The sequence below is a fragment of the Motacilla alba genome, chromosome 1, assembly GCF_015832195.1.
Source record: "Motacilla alba alba isolate MOTALB_02 chromosome 1, Motacilla_alba_V1.0_pri, whole genome shotgun sequence".
Classification (NCBI taxonomy): Eukaryota; Metazoa; Chordata; class Aves; order Passeriformes; family Motacillidae; genus Motacilla; species Motacilla alba.
The window spans coordinates 97,916,774-97,942,544 of NC_052016.1; the positions used below are offsets into that span (position 1 = coordinate 97,916,774).

Here is a 25,771-nt window from a genome sequence, read left to right on the forward strand (position 1 = left end):
CCCTGAGGCACCTCCCAGCCTCCACATTCCCCATCTTGAGGGTCAGACACTGTGCTGGGGAGGCAGCAGCTCAGGAGGTTGTCCCAAGGACATGGAGAATCACATCACTGCCTCAATAATGGATGGTACCTGAAGCAAAGCCACCCTAGACATGGCTGGATACTCCAGCAGCTGGTAGGGCAGCATCTCCCACCAGTCCTTGCACTGCCAGGCAACTCCTGAGGTTCAGCACAAGCAGGAAGGGATGGAGCAGCCCACGGCACTTTGGCTCAGCCCCGGGAGTGCTGGGATGGGGCTCATCTATCAATAATACGGCCCCTTCCCTGTGCCAACTCGGGCAGCAGCAGGGTGCAGGTCAGGTCAGGTCAGTGTCTGAGACCCCTGGACAGTGCTGGGTCAGACACCAACCTGCTGGCACCCACCAGCCCAGGCACAGCCAGCACTGCTGCTGAACCATCTGACCCCTGGGGGGCTCAGGCCAAAATCAGGACTGCTAAATGGGGGCATCCAAACCCCCTCTGGGCTTTAGGGTGGGTGCAGGCAAGGGCCACTGCAGGCATGGCTGTAGCTTGAGAAGGAGCTCCCCAGGCCAGCCAATTTTCTCACTGACTACTTCAGGTTCACACAGATGCAGAGAAGCTTTTATGGTGCTGCTCTTCTCAGCAGTGAGGAGAGGAAACTGCACTCTGGAACCCCTCTGCTGAAGTGTCCTGCTGATTTCAGTGCTGGCGAGGCTGGCAGCAGTGCAGGCCGGTCCTGCAGCAGCGCAGGCTGGTGTCACAGCCCTGCAGCCCGTAGCTGGTGACACCCAGCACTGCATCCCCCCTGTTCAGCACAGCCCTAGCAGGATGCAAAGATGCAAACTTTGCTGGGTGATGGTGGGACAAGGGAGCTGCTGCTCCACCCTTGGAGGGGCAGGGGCACAGCTCAGAAAGGGACACCCACCCAGTAACTCATTAGTCACGAGCCACTCTTGGTAGATGGTTATAAAGTGATTTATTTTGTCATTAGACTTATCTTGCTTTCTAAAGCTTAGTTTCTAAACTATATTCATTTTTGCAATTCCATTAATCTCCTTGGCTTGATAGACTAAATTAACCTTTTTGAGGACAAATTAAATTTAACTTTTTTTGATCAAAAAATTCAGGGAATTTTTTTCCTCAATTACATTTTACTGAAATATCAGAATTATACCTGTAATACCTGTGTGTCACTGTAATCCAAGCACTGGAGATTTTTTTTTTTCTGAGGCCTCTGCTAATTTTTGTACTGAAGCCTTCCTACCACATCCCAGATGTTAATAAAATTGGAAATGAGCTGCACCAAGAATGCAAGGGAGACAGAAAAAACCACGATGAGGGACGGTCCCTCGTATCAATAAAATCTGCCGCATTTCTCCAGGCAGTGTGTAAAATATAGCGGGCACATAATCCACACGGCAATAAAAGGCTGCCACATGCCTCCCCAGCACCCGGGGAGCTATCATTTTCAATTAGGAACAAAAGCCTCTGGCATGTGACAGCAGCAGCAGCAGCAGCACTGAACACAGTTAAGGCAAAATTTAGTTTCATTACGGCTTGATGCCGATTGCAGTTTTTTCTTTGTTTTCTCACTGAGTCCCTCTGTCATCGTACAGGAGGTAGTGTGGCAGTTCAGGCTCTTCTAGTGGCTTGAGCACAGCCAGAAGTGGGTCGAGGAGATTCTAAAAGGATGTTTTTAAGAGGACTGCAGCTTTGATTTTAGCTTCTTTAAGCCATCACTTTTCCTTGGGCCAGACTGTGATAACATGCATTTGAAAATCCACTCTTGGTGCCTGCTCCTTTCCCTCTGCTGACAACATCAAGTGCTCATATGATGCAGCAGTAAAGTAAAGTAAGGCAAGGTGCCAGGCATGTCCCAGACTTAATAAAATTACAGCAAATCCAATATATTAGTCAGAACATAACTCTTTCATGTCTCACTTAAACCTCCATTGTACCCTAATAAGTATAACTCAGTTTTTACCTCAGGTTTTCAGAATCAGTTACAACATTGCTTTGCGTTTATTAAATTATTTCTTACATTTTTAAATTAATACATTCTGCAACCTAGTTCTATATAGTTCATTTTTTTTAAGTGTGTCGAATTCATATTTTCTCCTTCTCTTTTCCTTTTTCCAAATATTTATAAAGTCTTTTCAACACAGGGAGAGAGATGTGAGCTCAGATCAGCCTCTGCCACCACTATGCCTGACCCCAGCTGAGGCCACCCCATGCTTTGCATGCTTTTCTTGGGTTTAGTCTGGGCTCAGCAGGAGCTGAGGGACACAGGGGGAAATGGACTGGCTGGCAGGGCTCTTCCAGCTCCTGGGGGATGCCCGGTGAGGGTGCAGCTCTGGCCCAAGGCTGACTCACTGGCAACCACAGAAGCGTGAGTGCCAGCTGTGGGGCCGTGCAGAGGGCACCTCTCTGCCAGCGGACCCAGAGCCCCAACAAAGTCTGCAAGTAAGCCCATAGTTATTCTTCATCCACTGGTGGGCCCTGCTGTGTTCTGCTTCTGCACCATTGGCTTTTTCCTTCCTCCTGTTCAGCACATTCCTATCCCCCATCCCTTGTGATCCCCAAGTTACTGCAAGTCCAACCCTTATCGAAGACCATGGCACTTGTGAAGCCTGTGCAGACACAAAGCAGGCTAGCACGTCCACCAGAAACAAGAACAGAAGAGCTCCTGGCTGCTAATGTTTTTATCCAGCTCTTGTGAAAATATAAGGGTAGAAAAACATTAAATAAGTGCTCTTCCTGCTCTAATCTGCCATTTGGGGAAGTATCATATTTTATGCATCCAGTGCAAAGTGCTTTACCTCTGAAGCAATGGATATGTATGTACAGACTCACCCATGTAAAATTGCCCACAGCCCTGGCTCTTATCACCTACTCAATTTTTGTGCAAGCCTAAAGGGAGCTCCAGCCCTGAGACAGCAATTACCATACTGATCCCATCTCTTACAAAATGACAGAAATTGAGTCTTTGATAGGTGCTCATATTAGGCCCAGAAAGATTATTTTCTAGCACTCCTAGCCACAGGGAAATGTCCTTGTTTCAGAACTAAACATCAACAGAGATCCCAGGGTCCATGTGGATCACAGAATCATAAAATATCCTGAGTTGGAAGAGACCCATAGGAATCATCAAATCCACCTCCTGGCCCTACATAGGACAGCCCAAGAATGACACCATGTGCTTGAAAGTGTTGTCCAAAGGCTTCTTGAACTCCGTCAGGCTTGGTGCTGTGACCACTTCCCTGGAGAGCCTGTTCCAGTGCCCAACCACCCTCTGGGTGAAGAACCTTTTTCTGATATCCAACCTAAACCTCTCCTGAGGTTTAGGTTGGATATTTCAGGGCATTCCCTCCGGTCCTGTCACTGGTCACCAGAGAGAAAAGATCAATGCCTGCCCCTCTGCTTCCCCTTGTGGACATGCTGCAGGAAGCTATGAGGTCTCTCCTCAGTCTCCTCTTCACTAGACTGAACAAACCAAGTGACCTCAGCCAGGGAAGAGCATGGAAGAAGGTTTTAATCCCAAGTTCATCCCCTCTCTCTCCATACTAAGCCTCTTCCACTTTAATCACTGAGGCTTTTTGGTAAGTGCCCCTGGCTGGGCTGCTGCCATGCCACTAAATGAATACACTGCCATACAGATAGTCTGGAATCTCCAAGCACCAGCAAAGGCTAAAAGTTCTCTCTGCTATCAACAGTTCCAGTAGAGCTGTCTACCCATTGCATCAGGGCTCCAGGCTGGGTCAGGAGGGCCTGGAGAGCCCCCACTCCTCAGGGGTCCATGGGGCTAACCCAGTGCAGCTGGCCCAGCCCAAGGCCCACCCAGCGCCCAGAGCTGAGCCAGCTGTGCCACCAGCAGGAGCACAAGGCACAGCCTCACCCCCCTGGCTGCCAGACAAGCACCCACCGCCTTGTCACTGCTTCATTCCTTCAGGGCACACAGCAGAGGAGCAGCCCAGTGGGGAGCATGTGTGGTGGCACACATCCGAGCTGATGCCAAGCTGTCGTCTTCTCATTAGTCTTTGCAGGAGATAGCGTGCTGCATTTGGAGCCAATATGGAGCCAGGAAGGGGTACAGCCACGAGCACAGAGAAATGATACAACGGGGCCTGAAAAGTTTACAAATCCTGCACAGTTAAAAGATAAGAATAACATGGAGAAGGTGCAAGCCAATATTCCTGAGGAAAATAATCAGACCCTGAGACATTTCATGAAAGAGGCACTCAGAAATCAAAGGTTAATATATGCCTACAAAGCAAGAGGTGAAGAATGAGCGTGTGCATGTGTGAAAGAGACCAAACAGGAGTCTGGAAGAGCTTTTCTCAGTGGGAGTTACACAGCACTAAAAGCATGGGGTCATATTGCAGTTTTAAGGACATTGAGATCCATATTTAATTTCCTCACAGTCGATCCTGGGACAGCACTGTCTGCGGGGAAGGATGAAGAAATCCCTCCCTGCCCCCGGGCAAGAGCCTCGGCCTTGCAGGACTCAGCAAGCTCTGATGTCCAAAACTTTTGCAAAAGGATGGCAAATTTTCCTTCTTGTCCACGCTGCATTTGCATTACATGAACCAAAAGCCTGCAGTTAATCACCATGAGCCTGCACTGCATTCCCCGGGAAGAGGCGTATCCCTCCAGGGCAGATTGCACAGCTGCACCAGCCCTGCTGCCAGCAGCTCCCTGGCAGGCTGCAGACACTAAGGCAGGGGGATAAGACCCTTATGACCTACAAAAGAAATCACAGAGAAGCAAGGAAAGAAAAGGCAAGCTGGTGCTGGAATGGGAACCAACAGAGAGACACAGGTTATTTTTCTCTTTCTTAAAAGGCTCAGGTTTAATCCCCAAATTCTTTGAAAATTAGCCCCAAAGTAAAAACATCCTTTGAAAATCAGCCTGTTCCCTGCTACCACCAGCTGAGGAATTGGGGCATTTATCTGAAGGGCAGAGAGGTAGTGACAGCCCTTATTTCTTTCTGAGTGAAGGCAGACCAGCTCCATCAGGCTCTGAAGATGTTCCTCCAGCCACCAAGCATGGCTGAGGCATCCTGCAGACCACCTGGCATCAGCAGGGTCCCTTGCTGCCTAGCCCAGATCCTGTTCACCCCAGAGCATCATCAGGATACCCAAGGCATTAACTCACAAGCCCTGAACAAATCCTCCCTGGCAGTTTGAAGGACAAACTTCACACAGCAGATGAGTGCTGAGACCACAATGATCCTCTTGTGCCAAAGAACAGAAGGTTTCATTGTGTCCAGAGGAGCAGCTTGTGCAGAATGAAATGAAATTACATATTTTATTTCACTGGGTTTTGTTTCTCTTCAGGGTTCTGTAGGAGCCAGGACTCAAGTCTTGCCTTTGACAGCAAGAGAAAATACTACTTCTGCCACTGCTAAATCTCAGCTGGTGAACTTTTTTCTTCCATTGTCTCTAATATTCACTGCAACAGAACTACTCTTGTCCTACTATCCCTCTTTAAGAGGATCAGACATCACCCACTCTGACACCAAAAGAAATCACATCAGAAATCCCAGATGGAAGTTCTTTCTTTAAAATAGGGAGTTTCCTGTTGTCTTACCTGGTTATAGCTGCACTTTTAATCCCTACTTTGATCTACTTCCAAACCCATCCTCAGACACCACAGGAAGCAGTGAGCATCTGCACGGTGCCTGACAGAGCCAAGGTGCCTTCCAGCTCCAGTGTCAACACAGCAGGACAGGGACATCAGCTGTGCACTTTTTACTTTGAAGGGTACTTTTTGGATGTAAACCACTGAGTGTATTACCAAAGAGCATTCTTTTGAACCTAGGTAATGCACATTTTCAGCTTTAAGGCTGAGAACCTTCACCAGATTTAGTGAGCAAGCGACTAAGATGAAAGAGGAAGGATATACTGTTATGTCTAGAATTAAAAGAAAATAAAAATGTGCAACCATAAAATACACTGTTAGCTGGTTTAAATCAAAATAATCTCTTGTGTTTTTGACAACTAAGATTAGACAGAAAAATCTCAAGTCTTCCACATCCAAGCATTAGAACATCGTGTATCAAACTCCCCACCTTGGGAGGGTCAGGATTTTCCACACCCACCCCAGCCACTCTCCTCTCTGCCCCTGGGTTGCTCATGAAAACCTCATCCCTGCCAGACAGCTTTTTACATCCCACACTGCTGAATCCTTCCTGCCACTCCACTCTCACAGAGTACAAACTGCCTGGGGATTTCTATTCTGGCTGCTTCTGAGGAGTAAAATCCTGACAATCCTTTAATGTTCGCTTTATAAAGTGAGGCTTTCACAGCTTTCCTTTGCTTGGGGGTTTGTTTTTATGCTTCAACATAATTTTTGGCTAGCAATAGGACACAGATTCAGGAGCTCCATCATCTCTGGGGTGATCATGTAGCACCCCTCACTGGCAGCCTCCATAAAAGAGCCTTTAAAATATAAAGAGAAGAAATAAACCCAAAAATGTACCAAATAGAAGAGCCAGAGAAACCCAGACTGGCAGCAACCACAATATACCTTTCCCTCCTATTTCAAAGAAATTACATTTCCAACATAATTGTAATCTTTTCTAAAAACTAGTCTTTCCTGCAAACAGATCTGTTTTTTCAAAAAACAGAAGTCCTAAGTCTCAGATCTAATTTTTTTCTGTGAAGCTACATGAAAACATTTAATTTGAAGAAAGTAATTATTTAAAAGTCATTATTTAAGTGACTTTTAGTAAGTTATTAACTGGGTTCTAACTATCAAAGGTAAGCAGATTAAGGATGATACAAAAATACATATACATCCAGAGGACACTTCATGCGGTGTGTCTCTTAAAATTGTCTCTCACATTTACATAGTTACAAGATTAGGGATAATTTTGTAGTCTTTGTGCAGTCTTGACTGAATGCTGGCCAGAATAAAATTAATTTATTTGAAATCACACACATCTGTAAATTCCTCTGCAGTTTGGCATGGCCGGCTTGCCATTTTTAGTAATTTCAAGTTCATTTCAGGTCAAACAGGAAATACTTTCTTTTTTCCTATACAGTTAAACTCACCGATGCACCTGCAACCTCCCAGGCTGCACAAGGCAGGGCCCAGAAACTTCTGCATGTGGGTTTTGTCTTTCTGTTAAGAGAGCAGGGACTTTATTGCTTCAGGTATTACACTCTGAGATATGACATTTGTATTATTGCATCTTATAAAAATTTTAAAGCTATAGTTAATCTTTTAGAAGTACACAGGGATTGTATGGGCTTCTTTTTTAAAAACATCCTATCCAGGCAAATTTCCAAGCAAGGCTTTCAGCAACAGGCATATTAGGCTGTAATTCCTTTATTTGCCTACTTCAAGTGACAGCAACCTCAGCCAACTGTTTGCAGCAATTGTTAATTCACAGCTTGCAATGCACTGTCTTTACTTTTTGATCCAGTAAGTTCTGGCAATACACAAACCCCATTTTATCATTCCATAAAACTCTCAAGGAACACTCCTGAGCTCACAGGCACAGAATGGCACATTCAAAGCACACAACTGACATGCAAGCCCTTATTGGGGCAATCTGCTGTGCCACCCACCATAATTACATTTCACTTACCAAGAATGTTATCAGCAGTGCCCTCAGGTTACTGTGATCTTTAGTTTCTGTGACCATGTTTTCAATGACTAGATTCTTAAACTGAACTATTTTTAGCCCTACCGAAACCAGACCAGTGAGGTCAGGGATGAGCCTGAGGTCTGACTGAGACAGGAGCTTACAAAGGGCTTTCTGGCAAGCACCAGCTCCCAGGGCCAGAGTGCTGCCTAACCAGAAACAGAAGTTTGGGATGCAGCTTGTTAAAAGTGTTTTTTTCTGGGTTTTTTTTAACTTCTGACAAGTCCAGAGCATCCAAGAAGTCACACATAAAATAACTGCCTTCCCAAAGATCACTGTCACTCAGCAACCAGAGAAAGCTCTGCCCTGTAGAAAACTACAGGAAATATATTCACAAATGATTTCATAGTGGGAAGAGTTTTAAACCCAGCCCCTTGCTCTGCCAAACTTGAAGAAGCAATTTGAAATGAGCTTTCTCACATTTCAGACAATGAACTTGTCCACCAGGCTAAGGAATTCCTGAGAAACTATATTCATACTGGAGCAATGAGCAAAATCTGACATGAACTTGGAATTTTTTTTTCTTTCACGATCAATGCATACTTTACCATCTCAATAAAGCTGGAGAAGGTCAGCAAGATGGACTGACAACTCAGGACAAATTACGGATCAGGGAAACCTCTCCTCTGGTGAGGACACACTCAGACACTTCAGGTCCACACTATGAAAACCCAGCATGATTTTGGAGATGTTAAACATGTATGTGAGTCCCTCTCTAAAACCCAAGTGGCTGGGAAATCAAGATGCTACAGCATAAAGCATTGAAATTTCGTACCTGGGAAACCAAGGTCCCATATAAACCTATCTCAAAGTAGTCAGAATTCATAATGCATTCTCTTCCCTAAGTAGATCACTTTCTACAAAAGCTCTTCTGTTCTATTTACCAGTCAAAAAACCCATAGGATTGAGATCCATTTACAAGTTTGGTGAGCAGAGGCCTGTGCTTTTCACCAGCAAATGATGTTAGCCCAAGTACCTAGTCCATCATAGAATTCCTGCAGGACTGTAATTACACATAAAAAACTATGATGTGTTTACTTCACATCTTCACTGAGTGGATGCTAATTAAAAAAAATCTAAATATGCTTAAAAATCTGAGCCCTACCCACTATGGATCTCATTTTCCACGGCAGTATCTTTTAACTTCTTACTGTATTTTGCAAGAATAAATACAATGAAGATTGAGAAGCAGCCAGAAGATACTCTGGCTTGCCTAAGAGATTTTTTCCCTTGAGAAGTTAGCATAGGCAAAAAGAACTTCTGTAACTTTGGAGGAAAAAATACACACGCCAATCTCAAACCCCACCAGGACAGGCAATGGAATTATTTCTCACATGTAGGTATTCACACAGCACATTTGTACATTTTAAATTGTTAGGGGTATATATTGATTTGACCTTGGGGCAAAGCTTGGATATTCATCTGCTGTGAATACAGCCGTAAACCAGCACTGGTATTTCACATTCCTCCTACTGATGCACAGTGCATCAGTATTGCTGCTGTGTTTCCAACCTGGTATGCATATTTCACCAGAGCCTGCAAGTCAAATGAGTCCTGTCACAGCCCATGATGTGATGGGGGTAACAAACATTTAAGGAAAGGCTGTGACAGAGTTCTGTGTGTCCTGTCTGCCTGGCTGCTTGCACACCTTGTCAGCTGGACAGGCCAAAATGCACTGGGATTGTTGTTTCCCCAGAAGCTCAAAGGACTGACCATCTTCACACTGCCAACACAAGTGTGAACTCACAAATGGAACTCAGTCTCTGCCTTTCCCCAGACTTACCAATGAAACCGAAGCAGAAGCCATGAAAAACAGCTATGCAGACACAGCACCTTCTCATCATCTTTCTAAACACGCCAGCTATTCTCTCTTCTCTCCAAAGGGGTGATGACTACCAGTCTGCTGCGTCTAAGCCTCGGGTGAAGGAGTTAACATCTTCCAGAGGAAGGAGCAGGTCCACATCTGCACTCTGCGAGGACAGAGGTGTAAAATCTGCAGAGAGCTCTGCCCTGCTGTCTCTTCTCAGCAGGAACAATCATCTCCCCAGAAGTATGTGGACTAATGGGGTGGGGTAAAGATTTCTGACTCCCAGCACAAGGGAATGCAGACACTGCAGGCAGGCACCCAGACCAAGTGTTAAGCACTGAAATAGTCTCTTGAACTGATCAGGAACTACACAGTCCAAGGCCCACTCTTAGCTAATCTCTGTCACTTGCTGTGAGTGGTCTATGTATCCACGGACAACAGCAGGTGTGAGCACATCTCCCAATGTACACTTACAAAAAGCATATGGATTTGTATATATGAATAGGAATATATCAAAATCCTTTACATTGGATATGAAAATCAGAGAAAGGCAAATTTCTGTCAGAAGCCAGAATTTAATTTTGAAATAATTGGTTTGGTGGGCTTCTCATTTACGAAAACTGCACTTATAAACTGTGACACACTGAAGTGCCCCGAGAGATTATTCCTTAATGATTGCAAGTACAGGCATCTCCAAAAAAAAAAGAGATACTCAGATCTGTTGCCAAAAGACATTTGTGTTGCTCCATAAATACTCTTTTTCAGAAAGTCTAAAGCTCACACGATGGTCACCCAGAAACTATCCTGACACATCTCACTTGTAGTTCTCAACAAGAAAAATATACTATTTTCTCACACCTTTCCAGGAAGTAATTTAAAAATATTTTGGCTCAGAATGAGGTGCAATTGTACTCTTAGGTTTTCAAACTATAAAGACTACTTTCAGCATTTTAATGACCTAGCACATAATCAACCACATCAGCTCAGAGCTCTCACAGTATTGACTTTTATGTTGCCTTCTGTGCTTACACCTTTGTTTCTACAGAAATAAGTAAATATTTTCTTAATATTTGAAGAAAAAAAATGTTCATGATAAATGAGCTACAGAATTATGGAACTGCTGAAGGGGCCTCTGGAACCCACCTACACCAACCCCCCGACAAAATCAGGTTTAACTAGGCGGGGCTGTTCAGGGCCAGTGACAGCTGCTCAGTGCCAAGGTGCTGTCCCCAAAAGCAAAAGCCGTGTGCTTCGAGCGCACCCTAGCGAACATCCTGTTGAAGCTTTTTCAGTCTGCTTTAAAATCCTGCAAGTTTCTATATTTAACTATCACGGCTTTGCTGCCTTGATGCTGGGGTCTGGATTTAAAAAATACATTTATTAAAAAAAAACGTGGAGACGTTTCTTTAATAAAAAGAAACGTCATAAAAATCCAGCTGGGTATTTTACCCATCCATGAATTACACTGAATTACTTTTTGCAGTGATTCACTGAATATGAATTACAGAAGTCTTCACAAAGGTCTTGAAAAATAACTTTTTTTTTTCTTCCTTCTATATAAATATTATGTTGCTGCTGTTACAAGAGGCTTGTGTTTCCATAAGTTAAAATCATAGAATATCTCAAGTTGGAAGGGACCCATAAGGACTGAGCCCAAGTCTCTCTGCTCCTTGCAGGTATTACCTAAAATTAAACCATATGACTAAGAGCCTATTCCAGATGCTTCTTGAACTCTGACAGGCTTGGTGCTGTAAACACTGTCCTGGGGGGCCTGTTCCAACCATGCTCCCGGTGAAAAGTCTTTTCCTTGTGTTCAGTCTGAACTTCCTCTGAATTTCTGGCACTTGCTCCTGTTAATTTCCATCAGCTGGAGACTGCACAGCTCTGTAGCCTATCCAGATGTCTCTGTAAGGCCTCTCCATCCTAGAGGGAGTCCACAGCTTCCCGAATTTAGTATCATCAGTAAACTTCCTTAATGTACATTCAACTCCTATGTATGGTTCGTTTATAAAAACATTAAAGAGCACTGACCCTAAAAGTGAGCCTGAGGGTGACTGCCAGTTTGATGTAGCCCCATTTACTGCAACTCTTTGAGCCCAACCTGTGAGCCAGATTTAAGATAAAACCCCTTACTGGCTGTGTCTTGTTACTGGCAAATATACAAAATATATATGGAAAAATAATCTTAAGAAAAAGATTCAAAAAAACACAAAGCCTTCAGATTTGTACAGGGTGTAAATAATCTTGGAGCAGCCACTTGCAGAAGGTACCATAACAACAAAGAGACCTTAATAAGTGGTCCTGAAACCACTGCACATGCAGGATAAACCTCTCTGAAAGTTTGAAAAGTACATGGCTAAGGTAAACCACAAGGAGACATAGATATTTTTATTTACCACCACTATTAATCCTCCACTTCCAGACAGTATTGTTAGTTGCTCCTTTATAATTCTTTGAAATAATTGCATTTGACTGTCGGGCTGCGATGTGAACTTGTGCTCTCACCTGGTACCTCATCTTTGGGCAAACTTGAACAAAATAACAGTGGAATCTCCCACACTTACAGATGATTCTCCACTGCTTAAATGAATACAAGGAAATGAAAAGGAAAACCCACCTGCCCTCTTACTTTGTGTTATGTTGTTTTTGTGCTACAACTGAACAACCCCCTTTGACTGTCACCTGATTCAAAGAGCTGTCCAGGTGCCTGCACCAGTTTTGTTTTGCTGCTGAGTCCTGCAGGGCCAGCACATGCAAGTGCACAGAAACCCATCTGACCAAGACATGTGGTACCACATGTCCCTATTCATGGTTCCCAGCTGTCAAAGCACAGCACATCCTCTAGCACTAGCCAGGCACAGAGCTATCTAGGTCAAACAGTACTTAACTATTCTCAGTCTTTGTCCTCAGCAAAGTGGCCAGACTATAGACAGCTAAATCTGTCTTTTGATGCAGTTTTGTAACACTCATCAAGGGCTGTGCTTGAGCTAACTAACATCAGCAGCTGGGACAGCACACTGGGAGATAACTGAGTGCTGACAACACGCATCATTCAATTCTTACTACATTCTGTTCAAGATCACTTGGTAACACTTCCAAATCACTTTGAAAATATCTTTTTATTTCACTGTTACCTCCTTTAAAAAAGGCATATCCCTTCTTTCTAATCCAACAAATGCAAACAGCCCAGTCAACGGTACAAAGTCAAACAAAAAATAGTCTTTCATCAAGGTACATTTTGGTCAGGAAGAAGCAATCACAGAGCCTGGCCCTGCCCCATTTTCTTCTCTTGAACAAAGTCATATGTCGTGTGTGGGCTAAATTAGTATTTCCTCTTAACCCTTTCCTCATACGTAACAGCCTGTTCTGCCTGCAGAGATGATTGAATTAGCAGTTTGACCCTTTCCTGGTCAATGAGGGTTTGTGTCTCATTATCTCTTCCTTCTCATTGCTACTGAAGGAAAACAATCTTTTATGTACAGGTTGGGCAGAGAACTGATTGAGAAAAGCCCTGCAGAAGACCTGGGGTGATGGTTCATGGAAAACTCTACACGAGCAGGCAACGTGCACTCGCAGTTCAGAAAGCCAACCACATCCTGGGCTGCATCCCAAGCAGGGCAAGGGAGGGGACTCTGCCCCTCTACTCTGCTCTTGTGAGACCCCACCTGGAGTCCTGCATCCAGCTCTGGATGGAACACGGAACTGATGGAGCAAGTTGGTAAGGGGACTGGAGCACCTGCCCTACAAAGACAGGCTGAGAAAGTTGGGGCTGTTCAGGCCAGAGAAGAGAAGGCTGTGTGGAACAAACCTTCCAGTATTTGGGGGAGGCCTACAGGGAAGCCAGAGAGGGACTCTGTCAGGAACTGTAGTGCTAGGACAAGGAGCAATGCATACACATTAAAAGAGGGGAAATTTAGGTTAGGTATTAAGAAGAAATTCTTTACTGTGAGGGTGGTGAGGACTGGAAGAGGTTGCCCCCAGGGAGGCTGTGGATGTCCCATCCCTGGCAGTGTTCAAAGCCAGGTTGGATGAAGTGTTGAGCAGCCTGGTGTAGTAGGAGGTGTCCTTGTCCACGTCAGGGGCTTGGGACTACGTGATCTTTAAGGTCCATTCCACCCCTCTAAAATTATATGGTATGCATCACTGTGTGAGTAAAATAGAAGGTGAGGTTGGTGACTGAACAGATCCCCAGGGCAGTGGTCATGACACCAAGTCTGTCAGAGTTCAAGGAGTGTCTGGACAACGTTCTTAGTCATTTGATTTGGATTTCATGGTAGTCCTGCAAGGAGTAGAGAGCTGAAGTCAATGAACCTTAAGGGTCTCTTCCAACACCTTATGGTCCTCTTCCAACTTGAGATATTCCATGACTACATGGTAAGTACAGTGGTATATGACAAGTATATCACAAGTTACACTGCCCTTCTGGTACAGTTCACACAAATCACCTATTTTTTCCAATCAATAAATGACTTAAAATATTTAAAACAGATGTAAAACCTTCACATTTTTCAGTTAAATGTGAAATCTTACTCCTTTTTAATAACACATGAGGGACAGGAAGCAGAACAAGAATAACACTTAGGCAAAACCAATCTGTTTTATTTCTGTCAAGTTAGTATTTAATTTTTAAACAGTCAAGCCACAGAACTCCAGAGAACTGTACCTCTTATGGTTTCCCATTAGTTATCATGACTACTGAAAACATACAAAGCACTTAGAACTTGTTTTAACCAATCTAGAGTTTTTGTAAATCTTCAACTGTTACTGAATACCACACTCAAAAACATCAAATATAGGTACTTTCCAGACTGAGTTAGTAACATTAGATGAACTATCCTGGAACAGTACAGCATTGCAGAAATATCTCAGTAAATTTTGACTAAAAAAATCTGAAATTTAGAACACTGCTTGTGCATAAAACCCTATAAGCAAAAACCTATCAGCGAAATCAGTAAATAGTTCAAATATGTCAATAGTTGTATTAAATAACACTTAGTGGACTAATAAACAATACAATTTGAAAAGAACTCTTCAGGAAGCTTGCAGTGGATATATTCACCGAATACTTTTGTACTACACTGTTCAGTCTGAATGGAACTGTTTATGGCAGGGACACTTTTTTTGGCACAATGCATTTAAAATTAAAAGTAGCTGACCACACTTATGTAAGGCAGACACATATCAAGGCAGAGCTGTAACAGAAACCCTGTGGCGACAATGACAGTAACCACCACACTGTGTGTATACAGATCATGCTTAAAAATTTTGCAGAATGCAGCAACAAGAGATATTAGCCAAACATTTCAGTAAGAAACTGGATCCTATACCTTCAAGAGCACACCATGAATCACTGCTTCCTCATGAGAAATTACCAATATTGTGTCTTCTGTCATCAGTACTACATAAAGCTGGAACTGAAAAACCACAGCAAGGATATAAATTTAGCACAATCTGAAGAAATAAAACTAAACCAGAGGAGTTACTTGTAGCAATGCAGATAATGACTTCTGTTACCAAGAAGTCCGCTTTCATATGCAAATCCAGAAAAAAAGGAATCTGGGAAAAGAGTTTGGTAACAGTAGTTGAAATGCAATAAATTTTGGCCAAATTAGGCTTCTAGCATACACCCCAAAAATGTCAAAGCTTGATGATATCTGTGGAAATATGTGCACCAACTTAGCTTCTAAAGTTCTTCAGAAAATAGCAGTTATAAATAAATTCAGAACCAAGAAATCTGTTTTCAACTGCAGGAAGTTAATAATTAACAAAATGTTATCTGCAGTAAATTTGCAAATTATCAGGAAGAAAATTAGTAAGTTAATTGACTTCTGGTTTTGGAGGAGAAAAACATTTAAGTCAATTTAATTTAACATATGGGTATTTAATTCAATGTTTTTTACATAAATTGGTTTGGCATGTCATTCTGGACACTACTTTTGAAAGAATTTTTGAATTTTCACAATTTATTCAAGTTTTTCTTTTGAGAGTGGTAAAAGAAAGAAGTGTGTGGGTGGGAAGAAAGTGAGATATTTATTGGGTCATATTCTGCACTTCGTGTTTTTACAGCCAATTTTATCAATCTCTTCTCTCAAAATCCTGTACTAGGAAGACACATCTAATATGGGCCAAACAGCAGTTAGAGCACTTCATAAAACTACTAACATACCCTACCATTCAAAACCTGAGTGCTGCAATCAAATACTATTCCTGAAATTCCCTGGGTGAATTTCTCTCTCTAACTCCTCCTTCTCACTGTCCCTCTCGCTCTGCTCTCCAACATTCATAGTTCCTTCATCTCTGATATGAAAGCATTGGACTTCAAGTTGAAAATCTTGCTTCTTTCATGGAAAAAAGAAAAGAAAAACAAAATAATGCTCATAGAACATACAGCAATTACTCTAAAAGTAAATCCAAGCATGAGGGTAATTTATACACTTCTGTCTTCTTATTACAGAATAGGAGCATCTGTCTTTTCTAAAAGATTACTGAAATTTGAGTTATGAAAGTGAATGTGAAGAACTTTCTCATTGCTCTCTGATGACTGGCATCAGCACTTACTTTTCGCAGTCCTTTAGTCTTCAAACGAACAGGGGTAGAGACAGACACTTGTGACTGAATTGAGTTAGTGATAGCTTTCTTCTCAATAAACTGAGCTTTTTCATCTTCTAGAAGTTTTTTCTTTTCCCCTAATTTCAGCTCCTCTTCTTGATGCATTAGCATAACACGTTCAAATTCAGTCAGTACCTATTTAAAGAAAGCACAGAAAAGAACATTTCCAACTGGCAACACCAGGTGGTGATATCACAATATAAAAACCCTCTGCAAAATAACACTAAAACCCATGTCAGCATGTGTTAACAGTCGTTAGAAATTGCAGTTCTTTTCCCAAACTGTTAAGATTAAAAAGCAGCAATACAGAAAAATACTAACTTTTATCAGACTGTTCTCATGATCCAGGCTACTACACTCAAAGTACAGGTGGAAAACATGGAAGGCACTAAGTGAATACTAGATTCCCTACTACATTTTACTGTATCTTTATTGTATCAAAATAAGGAGGTCTTTAGAGATGAACCAATTATCAACAGACAGATTAAATCAAGATGACTCAAGTAGAATATAGTGGGGAAGTGTATATTGATCAGATTTAAATATTAGTAAGTACACAGAGTTAGTCTGGTTGGGGAGTTACTGGTGGGCTGCAAATAGCTACCTACTTTTCAGCTCTTTGATTGGGTTTTTTTGACATACTAATGCATTTTCATTTCCAGATGTATTTTAACCAGTTTAAACCTACTGTGAAGTTGTATGTGACAACAAAAGAGGTACTTCATCCTCCCTCATCTCCCATTTCCCCACACACAAATTCTCCTAGAATCCTGCTTTTGCAAACAAGAAACTAAGACTATAAATGAACAATATGCCTGCTGTACACAGCAGACCTGACAAATTCTATAGGTGCACCTGCAAGTCTCCTCTAAAGGAAGGATGTGAAAGAAATCTGAAGTTCAACAGAAATTCCTGGTTTTCTTTAGTTTTCAGATATAAATACAGCAGTAAGAGTACATGACAAATGTTGTTTAGGAGTGATTGCATGATCTCTTTCCCACATCAGGAATTAAGAAAACTAATATCCATAATTCTGCAATATGCAGAGTTCACAAACCACTTGGTATAAAACATACAAGGAAAATATCAAGGGGTTAGCACAGATACTGTGTAAGACCTTGCTGAACCTGCTTTGAACATGGCTAAGCATTCTTCCAATTGAACAGCTTTACACTGAGAAGGACTGAATCTCATTTTTTTTCCTCTACAAGTAGCATGGGGGTCTTAACAGATTTGGAAAACAAATACTAAGCTGCCTTCTTATTTAAAACATGCACCTGAACACCTCAAAAAACCTGCTACAGCTTTGCTGGGGAACTGACATACAGAAAAGAACATTAATAAAAATACACAGGTTTCCAATTTCAATTAAACCAGTGTTTGAATAGAAATACGCACGACCACGGTGAGAGCCTGGCAGAAAGTAGATGAGAAGATCCTGTCTTGCTAGTCCAGCTTGACAGGACTAAGTCTTCAAAAACAGAGCCAAGATATATTCCACATTTTCAAACAGCCTTAAGGCAGCTGGGAATAGATGAGATTTTGAAACCAGAACTGAAACAAAGCAATAGAACACCAGACATACACACCTTCAAACCTCTCAGCATGTGGGTTGAGCTTAGATTTAATAACTAAATCTGGAAGCCAGGCAAACACACATGGCCCACTCTGAAGAGCCTCAGGAAAGACTTTTTCCTAAAAATCTTGTTTTTTACAGAGCAATCTATGCACAAAAAGCGCCTACTGTGTTGTTATGGCATGCCAATGTTTCTCAGCACACTGCTAGAGAAGACAAAGAAACAGAAGCATTACATTCATCACTCTCTTACTTCACCATATCAACTCCTACTCTACAGACATCTACCAGCTGCCCACTAATGCCTTCAGACCATAAGCTCCTGCCTTCCCAAAACAAGATCCATTTATAGAATCACAGAATCATGAATGCTGGGAAAGACCTTTAAGATCATCAAGTCCAAGAATGAATCCAGCACTGCCAAGTCCCCCACTAAACCATGTCCCCAGGTGCCACATCTACACATATTTTAAATACCTCCAGGCATGGTGACTCACCACTTTCCTGGACAGCTTGTTCTCCCATGCTTAACAACCCTTTCAGTGAAGATGTTCTTCTAATATCCAGTCTAAACTTCCCATGACACAACTTTAAGTCCATTTCCTCTCATGCTGTCACTTAGCAATTGGGAGAAAAGACAAACCCCAAACTCACTTCTCCTTTCAGGCAGTTGTAGAGAGCAATAAAGTCTCTCTCCCCTGAGCCTTCTTTACTTCATGCTAAACAACCCCAGCTCCCTCAGCTGCTCCTCATAAGACATATTCTCTTGTTTGTTGGTGTCTAATCAAACTGCTTTTGATTTAATGCATTACTGTCCTCAAAATATTAGGAAATTATAAATATCAACCAGTGATTTGTTAAGAACTTAGCTGTTCCAAATCTCAGAAAACAAACTCAAGACAGACAGGCATGCTTGCCTGTTGCTCTGCCTCTTCCAACATTGCTGCTTTCTCCTTCACTCTCTGCACAAATCGTTGCTTAATCTCCTCTTCTTTTCTCTCCACTTCAAGGCAGAACTCGAGCCTCTTTGCCTCAATGACTTCCTGTAGACTGAAGTTCAAAAATGTAAGCAACTCTCCAGCATGCTGCTTTATTCAGTGTGGAAAACCAAAATCTAGAAAATTATTTAAACAATTAATACTCATCTGAAATATTAATTTCTACAGCTTCCCACATAAAAATTCAAAAAGAAACCTAAACAGAAGCAAGCAACTTATCTTTCTACTTTTTTATTTACGTAAACAACCCTGAGTACAATTACTAATGCTAACAGTTCCTGGGCAATTTACATTTCAAAGTAAATACAACACTTTAGGCATCTCATGTTCCAATGACTTGATTTATACCTTTCTGACTCCAACATGCATAAGCTTCTTCTTTAAGTTGCTTACCACTAAGACACTGAAATTGCCAGAAAAATCTCCCCAAATTTCCACATTGTGAAACCTCAGTCTTCAAGTAGTACCATACAAAAACAATTATTCTGGAGTGCTAATGTAACAAAAAACTGATTGTTCCTATATGAAAATGGAAGAAAATAACAGGATCTTCAAAACATACAGCACTCTTTTTTAATGTCAAAATTTAAATATGGCAGAACTACATTAACATAGAATGAATTCAATTTCCTAAATAGTTCAACATCCAAAGCACAGGGCTACTTTCCAACATGCAACAGCCAAAACCTCAAGACTGCTTGTTTTTTTTTGCCTGAACCCTCTCTTCCAGAACAAAATAAACTGCATATATCTTATATTTGAAACTATATAGGAGGAGTAAATTAGTTCAGATAATTGAGCAAAACTCGGACAAAAAAAACCAAGGCAGCAAGTAAATCAAACATTTCTTTACTTTTAAGTCTAGGCCTCCCTTCTCTTTTCAGTACTCAAGATAATTTTTTTCCCTCCAAACAACAGGTACTTGAAATTGACATACTTCTTTTGTGCCAAAACATATAATGGCAAATTAAAAGATGCTAGTAATTTATTCATATGAATAAACTACTAGAGGTTTGACATTTTCAGAGTCTATACTACCATTGCCAGGCAGTGCTGGTGGGAAATGTTGTGCTTGTGAAGAAATACAAATGGAGCTTGTACACAGATGTACCTCATACACCAAACATCCTTTGAAAAGCAAACCTGCTTAATGACACAAGTTCTTCCATCAAAACTTTTATCATAAACTTCTCTAAGTCATATGATTCCAGAGAGCACAACTGGAGGACCACAGCTGTTTTACTGGTTATTGCAATCTCAAAAGCATTGTCTTCTACATTTGGCTTAAGAACAGATCAAACCCTGGATAATGTTCTAGCTTTTTTCTGGGGTTGTTCTTTACATGTTTGGCAGAGCCAGCCCTTCCCAGCTAACATGAGTTACTGTCCTTTGCCAGGTAACTCATGCCTTCTATCCTCATGTAAAATAAATAGGTATGTATATTAAGTATTTCATTTTGATTTATACTTTTAATATAAATACATGCTTATGTTTTTGTCCTATCTTTTACTGTTTCTATTTAAACCATTTATAAATGGAAAAACTTAGCAAAAAAATCTAGAGTTAATTATTTAGAGCAACACTAAGCTTAAACAGCTCTCTTCTATCTTTAAATTTATGGTGACTGGGCAGTTTCTCAGTCCTAAAGTTTCTTATTTGTATTCAAAATATCATCTAAAGAGAGAAGAAACATCTTGAAATTGCACATGCAGACAATGTCCCTAAGATATCAAGGCCAGAGCACTCCTCCTATTCTATCTTATTTGAGCACGACATGGCAACAAAATAAATTCAGAACAACTACCCTTTTGTGTTTGGGCTAGTCTTGGGGGCTTTTAATCAGCTGTGAAATAATTTAGGTCACTCTGAAATTCTAAATCCCTAATTTCACATGAAACAGGGGCATGGTTTTCACACAGATGTATTAATTCACACTATCTCTAAGTTTAGACAATAATGCTACAGCACAGGTTTTTGAAATTCTAGCAATCTCACACTATTCACACATCTGTACATAGTGTCAGTTCTGATAGATAAAATGCTGCCTTTGGGAATGACAAAGCTGCTAGAGCAAATTCTAGACTAAGTTGACATGCAACAATCACACCTTCATTTCTTTATGTGGACATCTTTAGAGCCAGCCTAGGTTACTTTATCAGGTAAAAGCAATTTTGTGTTAAGATGAGTAAAATATTAACTTTGAAGACACTCAACTCAGTAAATAATGATATTACACATAAAAAGAAGAGAATAAATAAAAGTGTATTTTTTTAATTCACTGTGCAGGTGGTTGTGGATGCCAGTACATGTTCAAGTGGAAGTGTTCAAGGCCAGGCTGGATGGGGCTTTGAGCAACCTGGTCTGCTGGAAGGTGTTCCTGTCCATGGCAGGTGGATTGGAACTAGACGGTCTTGGAGGTCTCTTTCAATCCCAACCATTCTATGACTCCATGAAATACCTCCTCCCCCTGGACTGAATTATTCTTGGAATCATCAAGACAGAACTAAACCAAAATTTCCTTTTCTGCGTGTGGCACATCAGCAACACAACAACCCAAACACTCTTAAGCGTTAGGAGATTTGGGGAAGAAGGAAAAACTGTTCACCACATCTTAAGCCAGCCCTTTCAACATTACTTCATCCACTGCTCATAGTAAAATAATTTTTGGTTTATCTGAAGACTGGTTTCACTGCTTCTCTTCTAGCACACTATGAAAATCAAGCTCACAGGTACTCTCATTCTTCTGGCTTAGACATCCAGAATGAAATACTCTGTACAAAGACACAAAAATTAAATGGTATAACTAATTATTTAAATAATGTATTCTTACTGAGGTTTTGTAGTAAGAGATTGTGAAGGAAGTCTAAACTAATCATGCATACCAGCACTACCACCTGCCTTTCTACAGAAGCATAGCTGTGACAGTTTTTTCTGTCTGCATGAGACTGAAAGCATGGAAGCCTAAAATTGCAAATCAGACACATTATGTTCATAAATAAAGACTCTGAAATGAATTTAACTCTCAGTGGCACACAACGTGCACTTTGAACAACACAGGTTTTTAAAGTTCATTCAATTACAGTTTTAAAAGCTTTCAAATTTGAATGTAACACTTGCAACTTTTTACAGAACATTTGACTATTAATTAAGGTATATCAGAAAAACTAAAAAAAAAAAAAAAAAAAAAAAAAAAAGTAACTAGTGTCAGGTATTTCTAGCCCTGGGCTTTGATTCAGCTGACTAGCTCAGTTGATATTGAGCAATAATAAGGATATGGTAGACTATGGTATCTTTACTTTTCAACAACAAAGAAATGCAAATGCCAATTTTAAGTAGCAAAAAATTATAAAATTATAAAAAATTGACTTCTGAATTCTATATCCAACAGATACTGCATAAAATGCATAAACCACACTCTAAGTACTCTGCTATCCATTGACTTCATTACTTCCTTCTTAGAATGCAATTGCAAACTAACAAATTAAAAAGTTATTATGAAACAGCTTCACCAAAATTACAGGATTTGAGAATAGGTGTTTTTAAAAGTGTGCACAAGACAGACTATCTTTATTTTCCCTTCTCAGACCCAGTAAGAAAGATGCAAATATATTTTTCTGTTGTATGCTGAAACCATATCTTTCCACATCTCCCATAAAAAAGATAAAACTTGCCAACATGTTTTTACACACATGGAAAAGCATAAGTGTTTTACACACATGTAAGAGTAAAAGGCTTTACAGATGTCAGCCCACAACTTATCCCACAAGGTAGCTGGACATCCAAGAATTACTGGTTTTGCCTTGCAGTGGCATACAACTTTGGATGAATAAACTAACGTCCTACTTCTAAATCCGAAAGGTAGCACAGGAACTTCACAGGCAGCTTCTTCCCAACATGCCAAAAGGCAGGGCACATTTACTACTCAAGTGTCAGTGTTCAAAGGCTACGAACAGCCAATTACTCAAGTCTAGCAAAGGTTTTCTAAATTTACGTTATTATCAAATTTAATATGTAGACAGCTGCATCACAGGCACAAAATATGAATTCTCAACGCACATTTTGATCATTATTTATACAACTAGCATGAAATTTTAATCTTCAGGCATATACTGCTATGCAATATTAATTATACTCTAAAACTACAGCTCTTAGAATTCACATGTATGTATTGTAAACGCCTTTAAGGACAAAGAGAATGACAATTTAATAACACTGTTTTGCCTAAAGCAACAGGATAGTCCCTATTCTAAAAGTTATTTAAATGTACAAGCAAACTGGGAACCACTGAATTTCCTCTATGTAAAAAGACATTTTCTATCACATTGCTGAGGATGACACTTTTTATTGTTTCCTCAGTAACTTGATAAAGCACCTTATGGACACCTTCTCTTTCATACCTCAGTGTCATTCACTATGCCACATTACTGAGGGACAACCACATCTATGCTAGTCTTACTTTTCTCTTCCTGTTGCAGTAAATCTGGGAAAAAGTTCATTTTTCTAGATTCTTATGGGATATCTATTCTCATCCTTCCAAAACAATGACATTTTCAATAGAACTGATTTACCAAAACTAATTACTAATTACTCTTGTCAAAACTCTCTCAATAAAACTGACATCTAGTGAGCCATAGGTAAAATCTACACACCACAGAGAACTCAGCTCTTCTGTATATGCAAGAAGCAGACAAGTTTTAAATGAGCTCTGAAGTGTAAAATACTGGGACATTCTGATGTGAACCTGCCACTTCAGGCTGTTTACAAAATGAAAGAGAATTCCTTTGTTTGTAGAACATCCACTTCTATGGATGATGGTTTTTATAATTTAACTCTTATCCTGAGATGGCTGTACATCATGAAATGGAGCTCCAGAAAAGCTGAAGGTACTGGAGTCAATATTACCATGAACAAATCTCTAAAAAAAAAATCTTCCCTAAACAAGTATAACACGACATCAGCTATTAACACATGTTCTTAAACTTAAACATAAACCAAATGAAAATTCTATGGGTAATTTCAGTTGGTTTTAAAACACTTTCACCTTTGGTTCTCTTTTTATGAAAAGGATGTATCACATTCTTGTTAAGTGAAATGTCAAGAGACCACTGATTCAAGGTCAGCTCAACATCATCTAAATGAATTAATTTGCAAATGTGCCTTGGTTCAAACAATGAGAAACTGTTTTTAAAGCAAAGTCTTATTCTGTTTTCATGCCTGGTTTAAGTCAGTATTTCCCACCACAACTGTGCAGTAACAGTGCTTCACCAAACCATGAAATCTTGAACAATTCACGAAGCATCAGCTCTTCCCCAGCAGGATTCTGACCAGTTAAAAGTACAGTCCCATGCAAAAAAAAACCACAAAGGAAGCTGGAAGAGGGAGACGAGACAACTGGAAAGAAAAGATTAAATGAAAAGGATATAAATGCTGCCTGCAGAAAGCAGCTTAACTACATGAAACAACTGTATATAACCCTCCACTTAACTTTCCTTTGGAATCCTTTTAACTCCCTATAGTCCAGCAACAGATTTCTTGACCTGAAAATGCTAAGACATTTATTATTATGGCAGATAATGTGGGAAGTCAACAGTGTAACCACTTATTTTGTAAAAGTTTTTGCTTCAGTTCCTTCTGAACCTGGAGTCCAACCAAACTATTATTTATAATCAGACATTCTTAAGGAAGAAAGTAAAACATAATACTAATATATAATGAAAATAATTTAGAAGTTTGTAAAGCACAGATACCTAAAGAAAACAGACATGCTTCCTGAGAAAAATTAAAATCCTCAGGTGTATTGTAGAAGAAAAAGATTTCGGAAATACAACTGGCTTTCATGTTTTTAAAAAGAATGCTGATTTAAACCCATATTCTTCTCCATGAAGGTAACTGAATGAACAGCTATATCCTTCAATTTAAAAAAAATACTCTTTCCTTCTTAGAAAACTACTTTTATGTATGAACGCTGCTCTGCAGTGTGTTGATGTGAACTGAATGGATGCTGGAAGCAAGTGCTGCACACAAAGTCCTTTACCTGACTGGTTTGTTCTCAGGGCCAATGTCTCTGCAGCCCAACTTTTCCAGCCTGCAGCGCCTGTACGACTCATAATATGCACGAGTCTTCTCCTTTAAGTCTTCCATATTTGTGCAAAGCATCCTGCGGAGCTTTATAGTGTCACAGTGGTTCTCATTTTCCACTAATCAGAAAAAAGATGATTTTATGATTATACAGAAGCAGCAAAATAGTCAAAATACATTTTAAACATCATCACTTACTTTGTTCACTAAATATACTTCTAGGAAAAGGTATCTAGTTGTTTATTATATCTCTCATATTTCTTTATCATTTTTAATATACACACTGAAGTACTGAAGACCTTTAAGTACTGGTGAATATATTTCAACCTGTTCTGATTTCTGCTTGAGCTGAAGACCACTACATTTCTCTCTTTTTTAACCCTTTTTACTGACAATCACAAATGTTTGAAATTTAGTAGCGCTAGAGGTACTGCCACTATCCTAACCTGCCCAAATACCACATACACCATCTCATACTTTGATCCCAAGAATGGATCAGTGTGGATGAAATTACAAGTTAGTTCATGTCTCAAGTATTACCTTGAGACTAAACTAACTAAATTCTTTATACTGTTGATCCAAAATACAATCAGCCCGGCATCACTGAAACAGCCCCTTTTATTATTGGTGAATTTTATACTTCGACAACAGCAAAAACTCATAAAGATACTTTTAAGAATTCTTTTACCTTTTACAATGCCCCAAGGGTATTGACGAGCTCTCACCATTTTGTTTCCAATTTGCACCTTCTCCATACTTCCTACCACGGCAAATGGCAAATAACTCTGTAGGAGATGTACCAATTAAGTCTTATCTGCCAGCACTCTTACATAAAAACATAGAAACACCTCAAAAACAAATTAGGGAGGAAAACACCATTTCAGGATAAGCCAACAAGCGGCCAAAAACCAGAAACCACCCCTAGGAGATCAGTAGCTAGGCAGTATCTACTGATAAAAAACTCAAACTACAATAGAAGCAGAAGGAGCAGCTGACAGATCCGGATGGGTGTGTTGACAACCCAGGAGAACC

At 40.5% G+C, this 25,771-nt stretch overlaps 1 protein-coding gene across 2 annotated transcripts in view; it reads right to left on the minus strand.

Moving 5' to 3' along the window:
* Positions 1-25,771, minus strand: part of SEPTIN10 (septin 10) — a 39,167-nt gene that overhangs the window by 1,846 nt on the left and 11,550 nt on the right. The window contains exons 6-10 of one of the 2 annotated variants that reach the window (XM_038134146.1): positions 25,428-25,524; positions 24,696-24,858; positions 18,581-18,713; positions 16,037-16,222; positions 3,943-4,144 (exon numbers count right to left, since the gene is read on the minus strand). In XM_038134146.1, coding sequence (XP_037990074.1) covers positions 3,950-4,144; positions 16,037-16,222; positions 18,581-18,713; positions 24,696-24,858; positions 25,428-25,524 — 774 coding nt within the window. In that variant the 3' untranslated portion in view covers positions 3,943-3,949. Of the gene's footprint in view, positions 1-3,942; positions 4,145-16,036; positions 16,223-18,580; positions 18,714-24,695; positions 24,859-25,427; positions 25,525-25,771 lie in introns of those variants that run through there. The other variant, XM_038134136.1, reaches the window with a different exon arrangement.